The sequence below is a fragment of the Cyprinodon tularosa genome, unplaced genomic scaffold, assembly GCF_016077235.1.
Source record: "Cyprinodon tularosa strain WSP-4 unplaced genomic scaffold, ASM1607723v1 ctg38, whole genome shotgun sequence".
Taxonomy (NCBI): domain Eukaryota; kingdom Metazoa; phylum Chordata; class Actinopteri; order Cyprinodontiformes; family Cyprinodontidae; genus Cyprinodon; species Cyprinodon tularosa.
Window position 1 is genome coordinate 1,545,091 of NW_024039096.1, and position 14,211 is coordinate 1,559,301.

Here is a 14,211-nt window from a genome sequence, read left to right on the forward strand (position 1 = left end):
ACAATGAAAATAGAAAACAAGAAGCTTTATTCAAAATTTTAACACACAACTAAAGGGTAAAATGTCACCATAACAGATTAAAACAGACTTTTCTTTTTATAAATCATGAAGTTAAAAAGAAACAAAACCAAAGCATCATCTTAAGTAAACACAAACAAATTGAAGACAACAAGTAGTGTCTCTGTAAAAGCAGTCCTTCATGCTGTGGACGTAGCTGTCGGCTTCATGGCTGACAAACAGGCCGTCCTTTTGCAGATTTTGGTCTGTAGCTTTGAAGGCAGCCAGCTGAGCAGTGGTCCAAACAACTCAGAGTTTCCTCCAATAAAGTCCTCACACAACCTGGGACATAAATAGCAATAAATCTCCATTAAATATAAAATATGCTCTTTATATTCTATTAAGATATGGACTCAAGCTTTGATATGGAAAGGAAGCTGGTGCACAAAACCGACGATTTCAAAGAGAAAAGTCTTTGTCCTGTGGTAGTCATTTCTCTGAATTTTGAACCAACTTTTAGACAGGCATCAATATATCAATACTCCAAATTAGGTAACAGCAAAAGTCTTATTCACATATCCTCCTAATGTAAGGGACTTTAGTGTTTCCCCCTGTGACAAATAAGTGATTTAAATGTCTTTAATTCTGTTAACAGCTAAATATATAAAGGATAGTTAAATGAAGAAATGCAGGATCTAAAGTGGTTCGATGACTCCCGTATATCTACTAATTTTAGGTCGTTATAAACCATAGCTTTAAATTCAGACACATTGGTCAATTTTAGCTACCCGCCACCCCCCCAACATTAAATACCTTTGATGCAAGCGATATAAACAGCACAGTTACTAGTTGCTATTATTAACCAACTATAAGCTCATAAGCTTCACTCCAACTCTTGAGCTGCATAGGAACTAATAAACAGGCTAAAGGGGAGAGCAGATCGGCTTAATACTATGCAACACAACCTGCAACGAGGAGCGACAAGAAACCAAAGGAATGAGTAGTGGCCAGGCTGGGAATTTATGACAAACGGTGGCATTAGCTTAGACTTTGTGGTACCTGCAGAGAGAATATGGCTGAGTCTGGAAGATGAGAATATCCCTGCACTGATGTTGCCTTGGAGCCCTTAGAACAGCCACCTAAAACGGTTTAAGTAGAAAGCATAAATTAGAAAAAAAAAATTATAAAATCTGGTTAAGCAGCACCAAACAAAAAACATCTGACTTTTATATCCAAATTGTGAAGCAGGACATTTCAGAACAGTGTTACTTGTGTTACAAGAAACCAGAATGTCAAGATTGTAGATGCTTTATTAAATGTGTGAAATCTAGGTAACATCATCGACTAATGTCTGAGACCTTAAACCACTTAAAGGGAATAATGCAAAAGCTTTTATTTCTGGCTCATATTAGTTTGTTTAAACTGGCTTTAAAAAACTACAATTAACTATAAAAAGTTCTGCTACAATCTGTTGATGTAAACCCTGATGTACAAAAGTCTGAATTTTGTGACAGTTGTCATATAAACATGAAAACAGGAAAAATAAAGATGGATTTACATACCGAGTCCACAAGGATGCAGAGATGACTGCTCCCCCCAAAGACCACGACGTCACCGTCACCTCCTAGGCAAGCAGTGTGACAAACCCTGGAAACAAACATGCACTATAAGCTCCACACAAGGGCCTCCAGGAAAGAGTTAATAAAATCAAATAAGACCTGAAAGAGAAGAACCATCCTTCTGTGGATCAGCTATTTTATAGCTATTCAGCAAAAATCTCTTTGCAGAGGTGGGCAGAGTCCACAAAAACTGTACTCAAGAGAAATACTAAATATTTTTACTCAATTTACTCAAGACTAAAAACTAGCCATTAAAAAAAAAAGTAACCTGTGTAAAAAAAACTATTTAGTTTTTAGGCTACTCAAGTACCTGATAACTCATAACCTCTGATTTACTAGTTAAAATTATGTAAAGAAGCAGACAAAAATGTAAACTAATGTGCAACTTATGGCATTTTAAATTTATTTCTGATTATAGAGAATATGAAAAGGAGATTTGTATGCAAAATAACCAATCCTGTAACTTTTTTTAAATTTTAACAGTCATTCTCAAATTTTCAGTTTCCAAGACTCTGCAAATTAATATGTAGATCCAAAACTCCACTTGCCTGCTTGAACCAACCCCAACAGCCCTGGTCAAATCAGATGTCTTCAGCCTCTACTCTCATCCTTAACTCCCATTAATCACTCCTCTCTTACCTCCGTTTTTTTTCCTTTCCTTTTTAACAGTGCAGTAATCACTCCTGCACTGAAGAAACCTGAATAAGATCCTAATGACTACAATAATCTCTGACCCATTTCTAACTGGCCTTTTATTTAAAAATACTTGAAAAAACTGTTTCCTCCCAGCTTCACTCCCATCTAACTCATGATAATCTTTATGAACAATTCCAGTCTGTTTTCCGCCTCCCCCACTGTACTGAAACAGCACTTTTAAAAATCACCGATCATCTTCAATACCACAGAGGGCAACCATTTCATTTATTACCATTTCTTTGTTTTTTAAATGGCCACAACCTTAATTCCCAGAGAACAATGCTACCACTGCTCGTTTCACAATGGGGGTTGTGTGCTTATAATAATGTCCCATCTTTGATCCTTTGCATTTTTTATACCACCTTCCTTTTAACTTGACTGCGCCAGATGGATTTGCTCCGCATATCCATCTGGAAACCTTCCGTTGAAGTAATTTTGAGAAGGGGCGAAAATACTGGTTAGCTGATTGGCCTATGTTGGTGATAGACGGGCCAAATAAACCAATCAGATCAACGAAGCATATGACGTACTAACAGAGCGGCGACGAAAACACAACCACAAGCCAAGCTAACTCTTGCAGAAACCAGTCGGGAGAAGAGCAAAAACATCTTTTCCTCTGAGAAAAGCCTCCAGAGAGTGTTTTGCTCTTCTTTCAGTGAAGAAATACTCTGTAATCCCGATACAACTTGCTCGATAGCCATGTAACGCTAGTTTCATCGGCTGAAGCCGCCATGTTCTTTAGACTGAACTGTCGTGCTTCTCGTTGCGTCACACCTCAACCCGCCTCAAAGCCAACACTGATTGGACGTTCGTTTGGTGAACTGCTCCAAATTTTCTTTAACGGAAAGTAGCCAGACTGATCTGCGAGTGAAACCTTGAAAGCTTGTGAGATCAGGATGGTCTCACGAGGCTACCTTCCTTTAGCCTCATTCTCTAAATTGGTAGAGGAATGCGAGTTAAGAGACTTGAATATCTATGACACTGCAAGTCAAGACTTTAAAGGGGCATTTCATTTGTTATTACATCATGTTATGAATGCGGGCGTACCATAAAGAATAAATTATGAACAGTTTAGTTTGTGCCTTCAAGTCGTTGCACATAGGAAGACGTTACTTGGATATAACCTAACGGAATATCTTCAGAACGGCTCCAAATGACACAAAACTAATATGGATGAGTAGAACATGATGTAATAACGTAAAATCAAGGTCCAAATGTAAAAAAACTGGCGTTCCCCTTTAATACATCGATTTAAACCAAACATTTTTATTACTAAAAGGGAATGCAATATATTAACAAAAGGTACAAGTAAAGACTTTTTCATAAAGCTATAATATGTCCAAGAAATCCATCAAAGCAAACAGATCGGTTACCTAGGCTTGTCTTCGTGTGCGTGCGTCACTTTCGTCCACTCTTTCTTCTGTACGTTAAACAGCCAGGCATCATCTGACAAATCAGTAAACAAAGTGTTATGATTCCTACTAAAAAAAGTAAATAAATCTATCAGATGACCAAAGAGTTTGTTTTTTTTATTTTACACACTGTAACTTAACAGTCTTTGAGTGAGTTTAGCTTACTTAGTGTGTTTCCATCCACGCCAAGACCACCGTATATGAAGATGGTTTGGTCTGATTTGGAGCTCATGGTGTGCATGGAGCGCCCCAGAGGTGCACCAGAGGGGAAGATGTCACTGAGGATACCAGAACAATAAAGGCACTGAATGCACATGCCGGGAATTTCATTAACAGTCACAGCCAATGTGCAGGAGGATTTACAATCGACTCCAAGTCCAGGTCTCTAGGTCCAAAGAGAAAATGTCCAACTCTGCAGTTTCCTGCAGACAAACAGACGGCCATTTTATTTTAGCAGCATAAGGGGAACTGTTCATTAATCTCCTGCTAACAGATGGCATTTTTTCCAATAACAGGAACATTAACAGGGTCTAGCTTTGGGTAAAGGTGATCCAGTCAAACTCTGAATTTATCTCAAAGATGCTGGAGGTGATGGGGCAAGAGGCATGCTCCCACAAGCTCAAAGAACAGCCATTTATCACAGGATCTGCGTTTGTGCAAAGGGCCCACTGTCACATCACAACAGGAAAGAGCTACTGAAAGAGGAAAGGGCTTTACCCAAACTGTCCCTGCAAAGGAGGAAGTCTTATCCTATACAGTGCTATCTTACACATCAACGCATGCTGCAGCAAGAATGCTTTCCAAGAAAAGGAGCAGCTAAAATATTTCAGGGAAGAGAAGGGTGCTACACTCAGTTTGTCCACAAACTCACCACACCACCAGTAATGTAACCTTTGTTCCCCAGCAGAGCACTGGCATGGCAGCCTCTGGGAGTAGGAGCAGGACCCTGGATGAGGGAGGAAAAAGGAAAAAAATAATTAATGTCTATATCTCCAGAGGACAAGAAGAGACTGATTGTAATAAAACTCCAACAGAAAATGTAGATTTTTCTCAGCTTTCTAAACTTCAAGTAAGAGCAAAGACTTTTACATTTCCTCCAATATAAAGAATATTAGAGATTATGTAGCTGTCAGCTTGGTTTTTAATAACAGCATATCAGATCTAGCCCAAAAATCCAATATCATGCATCTCTAATTAAAGCCCAAATAGATGCATTTATTTAGGCAGGAATGCACCACGTTATCTCTCACCCGAGTCTCAGGTGTGCTCCAAGTGAAGGAATGCGTGTCAAAGACACAGACCTCATTGTTCCATCCCCAACAACGAAACAAAGTGTTTCCGATTGTTGCCTAGAAGAATAAAGAGGAAAACCTTGATTGATTATATTACTTTAAACGATAAATGGGGAGCTCTGCCACCCTCCCTGTTTACCCAGGACATCTCCTCCACAGTGAAGCTTGACGATGATGTGCTCTGTACCTCCCCTATCGTCTTGCAGCCATATCCTCCAAAGTAGATCAGCCTGCAAGAATAATCAGTTTCAGTCAGTTCCAGTTTTCTGACATCTCTTAAAGGAATACTGCATAAAATGAAATATTGGGACTTTGAGGAGCCAGTGAAGCTCAAGCGATTGCTCTTGCTTGTCCACTTCCAGGTTCCCCAAATCAGAATAAAAAAATGAATAACTATTTGAAAAAAGTTTAATTCCTTAAAGAGAGCAATACATTTATAGATTTTATTAACATATATGCCTTTTAAATGATGAAAACCCAAAGCTTAGTTTCTCAAAAAGAAATACATGTTGTACAGGACTGATGAAAGGACTCCTAATACATTGTTAGGGCAATGACACCATTAGAGCGAAGTCTGATGAAAAGACAATTGACCAACAGGTATATGTATTGACAACTTGGAAAGTTAAGTGGAAGAAAAACAAATATTATAAAAGAAAAGGTTGATTACCTACAGAGAAGAAAAAAATCCTCTCAGATTTTGCAGTCCAAAAATGGAGCTAGAGTTAAACTAATGCATTCTAATGCATGAGGCTGTTGTCCAAAGTCCATATTTTTAAAACTCAGGATTAAATATAATTCTGTATTTTCCAAGTCAACTGAACGTCCCCCTTCAGTTTGTAGAGGAGCAGAGATTCTCCTTTTCTTTGCCATCATATAATCCCTCATAGCTCTCAGGGATCTCCAGCACATCAACCACCAGAGGCTGCTGACAGAGCTGACGTGGACAGAAGGTGGGTTATGGTGCCTCCAATGAAGAATTAAAAACCTGAGAAGGGAGGAGGAACATCTCCTGGCCCCTCTGTGGTACCTTTACTGGGATGGACTCCCAAGTTAACTCCAATGCTAACCACCTTAGCTCTACAGAATGTGGACACAACAGCCAAACTGACATTTCTTATTTGCCTTCATCCGTTCCTTGCATCACACTCAAAATTACCAAGAAAAATAAATTAAGTTTAGATAGATCATCTCTCTATAAATGATTCCGGATCAAATGGGTTTCAGTTTTCCTTTTATCATTGATATAAAAATTTTGTTTTCATATATGCATTTTTGATTAAATAAGGGTTATCCAAGGTGGAGTTCCTCCAGATGGAACTGACCTGCCTCTGTGCACCCAGCAGGAGTGTTTGTTCCGGGGTGAGGGTGTCGTTCCCTTTGTGTCGCTGAGCCTCGTCCAGGAGCAGCACGGCTCAACTACGTCAACGCTGTACATCTGCAAACAGAAATAAAGCTCATCATTGTTAAAATTAGAAACTAGGGATGCACGATATTGGGATTTTGGCCGATATCCGATATGCCGATATTTTAAAACTCATGTAGCCGATAACCGATATCGATACCGATGTTAAAGCTGGACAAAAATAAGTAGTCATTGAAAATAGCAGTTTTGTTATCCATTTGAAAAAAAATATACTCAAATATGCTGATATCAAACAGATTTTTAAAAAGGCGGTATCGATCTATTTTACTTTCAAAATCTCGTGAAAATTTCATCGTTCTGTTACAAACTCTCGTGATATTTTGCAAATTCTTGTGAGATTTTGTTAGTAAAATAGATCGACACCGCGTCAATATATCAACATATAAAAATATGGCAACATTTTGTGAATTTTCGGGGGATTTCGTAGCATAACGATGACATATAGCAATATTTCTATTAAAAGAGATTGATATGGTGTTTTTAAATGGCAATATATCAGCATATGAAGATATTATGATATTTTAATGTATCAATATTTTTTCCCTCGTCTTTAGAAGTTTTTAAGTCTGTAAAAAAGAAGTTTTTAAGGAAGAAGAAGTAGTATTTTTTATTTTATTTTTTTTAGACTTTAGAAACTCAGAAGCTGATCAAATATCGGGTTAAATATCGGTGGGGTGGCCGATGTCCGATATTCAGTTTTAAGGCCGATACCGATATGGGGCCGATTATATCGTGCATCCCTATTAGAATCAGCTTAGTTGGTTGAGTAAAAAAAAAAAAGGCTATTATTATCATAGAGACATTAACACGAGAACCATCTGGCCTTTTTCTTTTATATATATAAAAACTAAGTTCTCCTTTGAAATGATTCTTAATCTCAAATGTCCAGACAGAATGGTTTGAGAATAACCACATTTCTATACCAAAGGCACAGAACTTAAACAAAAATAAAAATACACAAAACTTGGAAAGTTGAGTGAAAGAAAAACAAATATTATAAAAGGTTGATAACCTACAGAAAAGAAAAAAATCCTCTCAGATTTTGAAGTCTAAAACTGCAGCTAAAGTAAAACTAACGAATTCCTCGAGGTATAGAGGGTGCCATCCTTAACCGGAGATGACCTCAATTGACCCTTTTCAAAGCTTTAGTGATAAATAACTCTACTGTTTAAAGTCCATATTTTTAAAACTCAGGATTAAATATAATTCTGTATTTTCAAAGTCAACTGAACGTCACACTTCAGTTTGTAAAGGAGCAGAGATTCTCCTTTTCTCCTTAAAAAAAATACACAAAACCAGGAAAAAGGTAATCCATTTTCTACAAAACTTATATAAATCATAACAGCCTGGATAAAAATAAATAAATAAATATGCAGATAATCTTCAAACTTGTTGCATGAGAAGAACAACAATTCCTGGAGCTTTAAAGCACAGACTGACTAATTGTCAGTTATCATTGTTCCATCAAAACAGCACAGCAATATGGCGCCCCTCCATACATCAAGTTCCAGATAAACAGATAAGTTATATCTATAATGGCTTGGAAGAAAACCCAAAACCACGGCAGTATCAGTCTCCAATAGAGGGAACATAAAAACTCCAAATATTCCTACAGATGTAGGAAAGAAAGGACATGCATGTTGAAAATCTAAAGATAACCAGAGCACCACCAATGCTAAGCATTCACAATCTCTTAAGCTCTCACATTTCTGTCTCCATACAACCAGATAGCCTTAGAGTATTTTAATGAGATCTGCTAGGAAATAAAAGCAAAAAATGGTGCAACATTATAATGTCGAAGGAAAATAGTGAGAAACAAAATACTATAAAAGTCTGTCTGATTTTGAATAAAAGACAAATTATAAAAAGGTTAGACATATTTATTTAGAGGGACTAAAAAGACATGCCAAAAACTTCCAACTTATAGTACAAAATTAATGAACCACTGGGAAACATCACAGAACTACAAACTCTGAATTATGCATCCATTTGTTAGCCTTTCCCATAAAAAAAAAGAAGTTTGTGTTTTTCTTTGAATCTATGAAAAATTCAGAGCTTTGTTCTATAATTGGACTTCTTTTCTCTTCCACATTCCATCCATCCATCCATTTATTTTCTGTCACACTTATCCCTACTGGGGTCGTGAGGGTTGTCCAGCTGTCTAAGGGTGAGAGGAGGGGTACATCCCTGACAGGTTGCCAGTCCACGCAGGGCAACAGGCAAACAGACAATCTGGACCATTCATGCATACATTCACAGCCTCTCCCTTCTTCCTTCCCATGAAGGTCTCACCTGGTTTGAGTATCCATCAGGGGTACATCCTCCAAAGATGTACAGTGTGCTGTTAATATTCGAGCCACAGAAACCAAATAAGTCTGAAGGACTCTCTCCCGTGATCTCCTTACACTCCCTGTTTTCACCAAAAGGAAAAGAAAATTGAACGATATCATTACCAAGAGCTGGTTACATGTTTAACAAAACAAATTGTATTTTCTTTTTTTAACTTTAAGGGAAACTTTTTTTTTTTACTGATTCTGTAACAAACTCATTGAATCTGTAATTTTTCTAAATAATGAAAAAAAACATTTCCAGTTTGCATTCCTAAGTCGAAGGTCAAGGTGACAGCTTTCATGTTGGCAGATGAAGGGCCTTATATCTCACCACTTCCCACTGTCCAAGTCACAGAGCCATATCTCATCACTGGGCAGCATGACATCCTGTCCAGCAACTACCTGAAAGGAAACAAAAGCTAAGAAAATCCAATCAGGCAGACCTTTATACTCCTTTTATCTTCTCTGAAAGGTCACAAATGATGCAAGATCTTAGTATGCAGCTGTTTGGATACAGTTTCAAGGATGTTTTCACATTGAAACATGTTCTTATGCGCAAGATATGCCTTGTTTTTCCCTTTTTGTTTATACAGATTAAATACGCTTGAGGAGGCTGAAACAGAGCCGTCATGCAGCGAAAACTAATTGACAATAATCTGCATTGTCTGGAAAAACACCAGGGAAAATTTCATTAGTCATGGGGGAGCACAAAAAAAAAAAAGTCAGGTCGAGGTGGAAAACTTCTGTATTCAACTTGCAAACAATTATGTCAACAAGAGTCATGGGTGACATTTTTTCTGAAGTGCCTTGTCTGACGTCATAATGCAACTAGCTGCACTGTCCACTCAAAATTCATAACATCTCAAACGATGTTTTGAACCGAGAAAAAAAAAAATTTCATTGAATCGAGGATAATCCAGATTCTAATGCTGAAATTCTTTCATGTTTTTAAGTAGATATGTAGCCTGGTTCCAGAGCCCCTTGGAAGATAATTTTTCATTTCAGAATTTCTTTATGAGTCTTAATTTGAAGAGGAATGTAATCCAAATCTCCCCATTAAAAAAAAAAAAACATTACTAATATGGGAAGAAAATACACCCTTACAGATTTGGACCCATCAGCTTAAAAAAAAAACCCATCCAAGTACATATATTTATTCCATCTGCACAAAAACAGAACATTCAGTGATTTCAACATCTTAAGAAATTGAGTCAGAAACATTGTGATTATGGGTGTACGCTTTTCAATATTTGCAGTGTAAATAAAGAGTATTAGTTTTTAGAGAATTTAATCTTTCAACACAATGAAACCATCTGTAGCTTTAAAATAAAAACAATATCTACATAGTTTGAAGTTCCTTTAATTTTATTTCAAAAACTCATATTTTTACTTGCAAATCTTTTGAAAGTCTTGGCACAACAATAACCTTTAATATTCACATTAATCACGATGTTGACAACCAATTTACAACATTATTTGGTGAGTTTTAGCTCAATTAAGCCTTTACTTTTTTATTCTCACCCCAAAAATATTCTGTAAACGATTGCAGTTACCTTTAACACTACAAATTACATTTGTATCTTGTCATTTATCTAATTATCTCAAAGTTTACTTTAGAACAACCCATATTTCTGTATTATTAGACTACATACAGGACAATAAAATAATATAGGAGAATGTTCAGGTAAAACAAGTAGAAAGTAGAAAGAGTCTTAAACAAGGCTTTAAACTGAGATGTGCTGTTTAAAAACTCATTACTGAAAAGTTTGAAATCCCTCAGAATCATATTCAGCACTTCAAAGGGACTAGTAACGAGCCATTTATTGGTTTCAGGTGTGTTTGAGAGGAGATTAAATCAAAAATATGCAATACAGTAACTGGATGAAAGGAGTTTGGGACACATTTCTGTACCTTAATACAATACTGTGTCATCAGCAAAGAGGGTGAATTTACAATTTTAGGATGATATGATATTAATCAAGGACAGGATCTGAGGGACTCCCTTCAAAATGTGGAGAAACTGAGGATGATTTGGAAACAATACTTTTTCCTTTAAATGTATAAAGGACAGACATTTACACCAGGGCGGTATGCAGTCCAAAACAGACAGTATGTCTTGCACAAAAGATGAATTTTGCGCATAAAGCCTCAAACTCATTAATATTATGAGTTTTTACAACACTAGTGGCTCATTTGTCCAACACTAGGCTGACAGGAAAGCTGGTAAACAGAGAAGGGGAGCTAGAGACATGCAGCAAAGGACCACAGGTCGGATTTGAACCCGGGTCAGCCGCGTCAAGGACTAAGCCTCCATACATGGGTTGCGCGCACAAACTACTGCTCCACCTGCACGCTCATTTCTGACATTTAAAAGTGAGAAAACTTCCTGGAAAGGAAACGAAACGTCTTCACAGTTGGAAACAAATTTCAGGGGATTGTTTTTTGTTTAGTTTTTTACTTTTTTGGAAAGATGAATCCCAACTATTGCCTGGGTGGAGCTGCTGCGGGGGCAGGGGAGTATCACCAGGGTCCCCTAGGGTAAAAACTGGGTTAATATATCTTCTAAAATCCATTGCGGAGTCAGGGGCTAATTGTTTGATTAACAGCGTAAACTAAATATCTGCATCAAACCTACATTGAAGTCTTAAAAAATTTAAGATATATAGCTTCCTGGAATATAAAGTGTCCAATAAATGTGTTTCTCAGTTAAGGATTTCCTAAGTTATAAATGTGGGTCAAAACAACGCAGAACCCCTCATTTTATCCCTCATACCACCTGTGCAGGTAGACCCTCCCCCCTCTCCTCTTACCTGGTAGCCTCCCCACACATACAGAGTGTCGCTGTGTATGAACGCCGTGTGGCAGCTTCTTTCCAGCCGCCTACCTGCTGCCTCCCTCTGGGCTGGCTCCATCCCCCAGGCGCGCACTCGGTCCTGACTAAAAACAAAACCTTCCCTCCGTGGAGATGATTTAGAGCTTAAATTGGAGGCTCAGAGACACTGACTGTGTTTTGCTACTGGTGAGTGAGAGGAAACAGCTGACCAAGCTGAACAATTTGGCCGAACGTGTTTTTCAGGCTTGCTCTCCTGCTTTATACTCCTCCCATCAGACTGATCCGGTGACGCAAGCTCACCTCTGCAGGCGAAACAATGCATGCACCATATGGATATGCACCATGCATGAGACTCAACCTGATTCATTTAAAAAGAATGTGTTATTTTAAAGCATTGTGTGGAGTCAAAGGTTGAGTTCATTTTGCCCTCATAGTCACCTTCTATCCAAATAGTTTTGAATAATTTTATTTTTAGGGTCTTAGCAAGAACAGACACAAATATCTGTGAAGAAAACATTTTTTTTTTTTTATCAATTTGTTAACGATGGGAAATCAGGTTTTTCAAATAAGAATAAAATAATGCAAAACTATATCTAAGATCAATACTTTCAAAATTAATATAAACAAAAATATCAATAAGAGCAAATATTGATCCATGCAGCAATATTTGTATGTTAATTAATCTCTGTTCTTATGGGGCGCCGTTTGTAAAATTAAGCAGTTAGGAGCAGGGGCGGAGCTAGATGGGGGGGCAGGAGTGGCCATGGCCACCCCAGTGGCCACCCATACCATTTTCTTCCCACTGATAAAGATGGTGGCAGCAGTAATGCTCTCAAGTGGAATGTTCATAACATTTAAATTTTTTGTGGTTAATTATACACATCAATATACTAACATCAAAGATGATTAGTACAGAATTCATGCTTTTTGTCAGAACTAGATTTTGTGTTACTTGGGGTAAAGAGAAAATTATGTGTCTCTGCAAGTCATCTAGGAGTCTTCAGTGAAATAATAGATAAGTTACAGTTTTAATAAAAACTTATCAAATAATTATTTACATAGATATTAGTGCTTGTAAATATCAATTTTATGCAGAATGTTTATTGATACAAGTAGGTAAGTAATGACAATGGAAAAGATTTACGGCCCAGAACTCAAAACTGAAAGAATTTTATCCACAGTACCTTTTATCTTGAAATTCCGGGTGTTTAAATATATGCGTCTATTTGTTAGCAAAGGCTGTAGGAAAGTATAGTTTATATTTATTTAGAAAATGGATGTTTTCCTCATTCATTTTCCTGTTGGAACAGTGTATAGACTGACCCTGAGGTTCTGGTGCCTATCCGCTTTCGGCTTTTCTGGTTAGGAGCAATACATATAGTTATTTAGGATGTTTTAAAAGAAAAATAAGGTGGTCATTTATTCACTGTCATTCATTCTTTTATACAAATCTTATTTATTAAATAAATATTTAGTTTGGAGCTAAATGTTTATTTAACAAACTAAATATTTAATTTGCAAAGTATTACTTATTAAAAAATAAACCCCTTATATTTCTCTTAAAACACGTTAAATAAGCATAAATAATGGTCCTAATGTTTGAGTGCATACCTTTATAAACGGCACACAATATGTTCTGATTTAATTAATTAAACTTTTTTTTATACCAATCTTTCATTTACAACATTGACTATGTTTTTAGATCTATATTTCTTATTAGCTTGGAAAGTTTTCTACCTTAAAAAATATCCTAAAAAAGAAAATCATGCTCCTTATGAAATGTTTGTTTCTCCTTTATTTTAATTTGTGAAATTCTAAACCATAAAATGATAAACAGAACTTTTTTATTTATTTGTAAACAAGTTAAAAATATGTTTTGAATAAATAGTTATATTTATCATTATGGATTCTTTACTCGCTAAATGTGTCTGTATAAATCCATCTTTTTCAAGAAGAAAAATATCATGCTATTTAAAACTACAATATGATACATTTAATGTTAAGTGATTATGAACTAAAAATAAACTGTATGCTGTTGAACAAAATCGTGACAGATTGCCTATAGGAGATATTTAACAAAAATAACAGGTTGCATTAAAGGACTTTGCAGCTCTAAGTGACTTTCATTTTAATGGGCTCAATTAAAAAGGCTCTTTAGATTTGAAAAGTTGCAGACTTCTGGTCTAGTTGATGACCTTTACTGGATGTTACTATTTAATGTAGCAATTCAGCATGGAAACCAGAGACATACAAATCATAAATACATATAGTTTATGATTGATTTTATTATGCTGTCCTGTGTTTTTATATGTCTTACTGTACTGCTGCCCCTTGGCCAGGTCTCCCTCGAAAAAGAGATTTTATCTCAAGGGACTTCCTGGTAAAATAAATTAATTTGGTATATTGGTATCCAATTATTTATTGCATAAATTTAGACATGTTTAAGTGGCAACATTTAACATTGTTATTCCATTATACAACAAAGTACCAGTATATGATTAAATCCAAAGACATTTATTGCTTCTTCAGTGATTCTGTATGTTTTGCAAACAAACAAAAATTCCTCATTATGAAATATTTAAGCAATACAGGATTTAAAATGCATC

General features: G+C 36.4%; 1 protein-coding gene across 1 annotated transcript; it reads right to left on the minus strand.

The window, feature by feature from the left end:
* Nucleotides 1-10: 10 nt before the first annotated feature.
* Nucleotides 11-11,842, minus strand: LOC119791073 (kelch domain-containing protein 1-like). Its single transcript, XM_038296924.1, has 13 exons — nucleotides 11,583-11,842; nucleotides 9,104-9,174; nucleotides 8,735-8,852; nucleotides 6,342-6,454; nucleotides 5,156-5,246; nucleotides 4,975-5,073; nucleotides 4,596-4,670; nucleotides 4,088-4,146; nucleotides 3,890-4,002; nucleotides 3,686-3,758; nucleotides 1,560-1,644; nucleotides 1,057-1,136; nucleotides 11-339 (listed from the first exon to the last, which is right to left on the minus strand). Exons 1-13 carry the CDS (start codon nucleotides 11,682-11,684, stop codon nucleotides 198-200), a joined length of 1,221 nt encoding a protein of 406 aa, XP_038152852.1. The 5' UTR covers nucleotides 11,685-11,842; the 3' UTR covers nucleotides 11-197.
* Nucleotides 11,843-14,211: the final 2,369 nt, after the last annotated feature.

What these genes read in the sequence shown, in the direction of transcription:
- LOC119791073 (XM_038296924.1), bottom strand. Translation starts at nt 11,684, where the DNA reads ATGGAGCCAGCCCAGAGGGAGGCAGCAGGTAGGCGGCTGGAAAGAAGC. An exon ending in GACTTGGACAGTGGGAAGTG is followed by an intron (nt 8,853 to 9,103) that starts GTGAGATATAAG and finishes TGGTGAAAACAG; the next exon opens with GGAGTGTAAGGAGATCACGG. An exon ending in GGAGCACACCTGAGACTCGG is followed by an intron (nt 4,671 to 4,974) that starts GTGAGAGATAAC and finishes TCCCTCATCCAG; the next exon opens with GGTCCTGCTCCTACTCCCAG.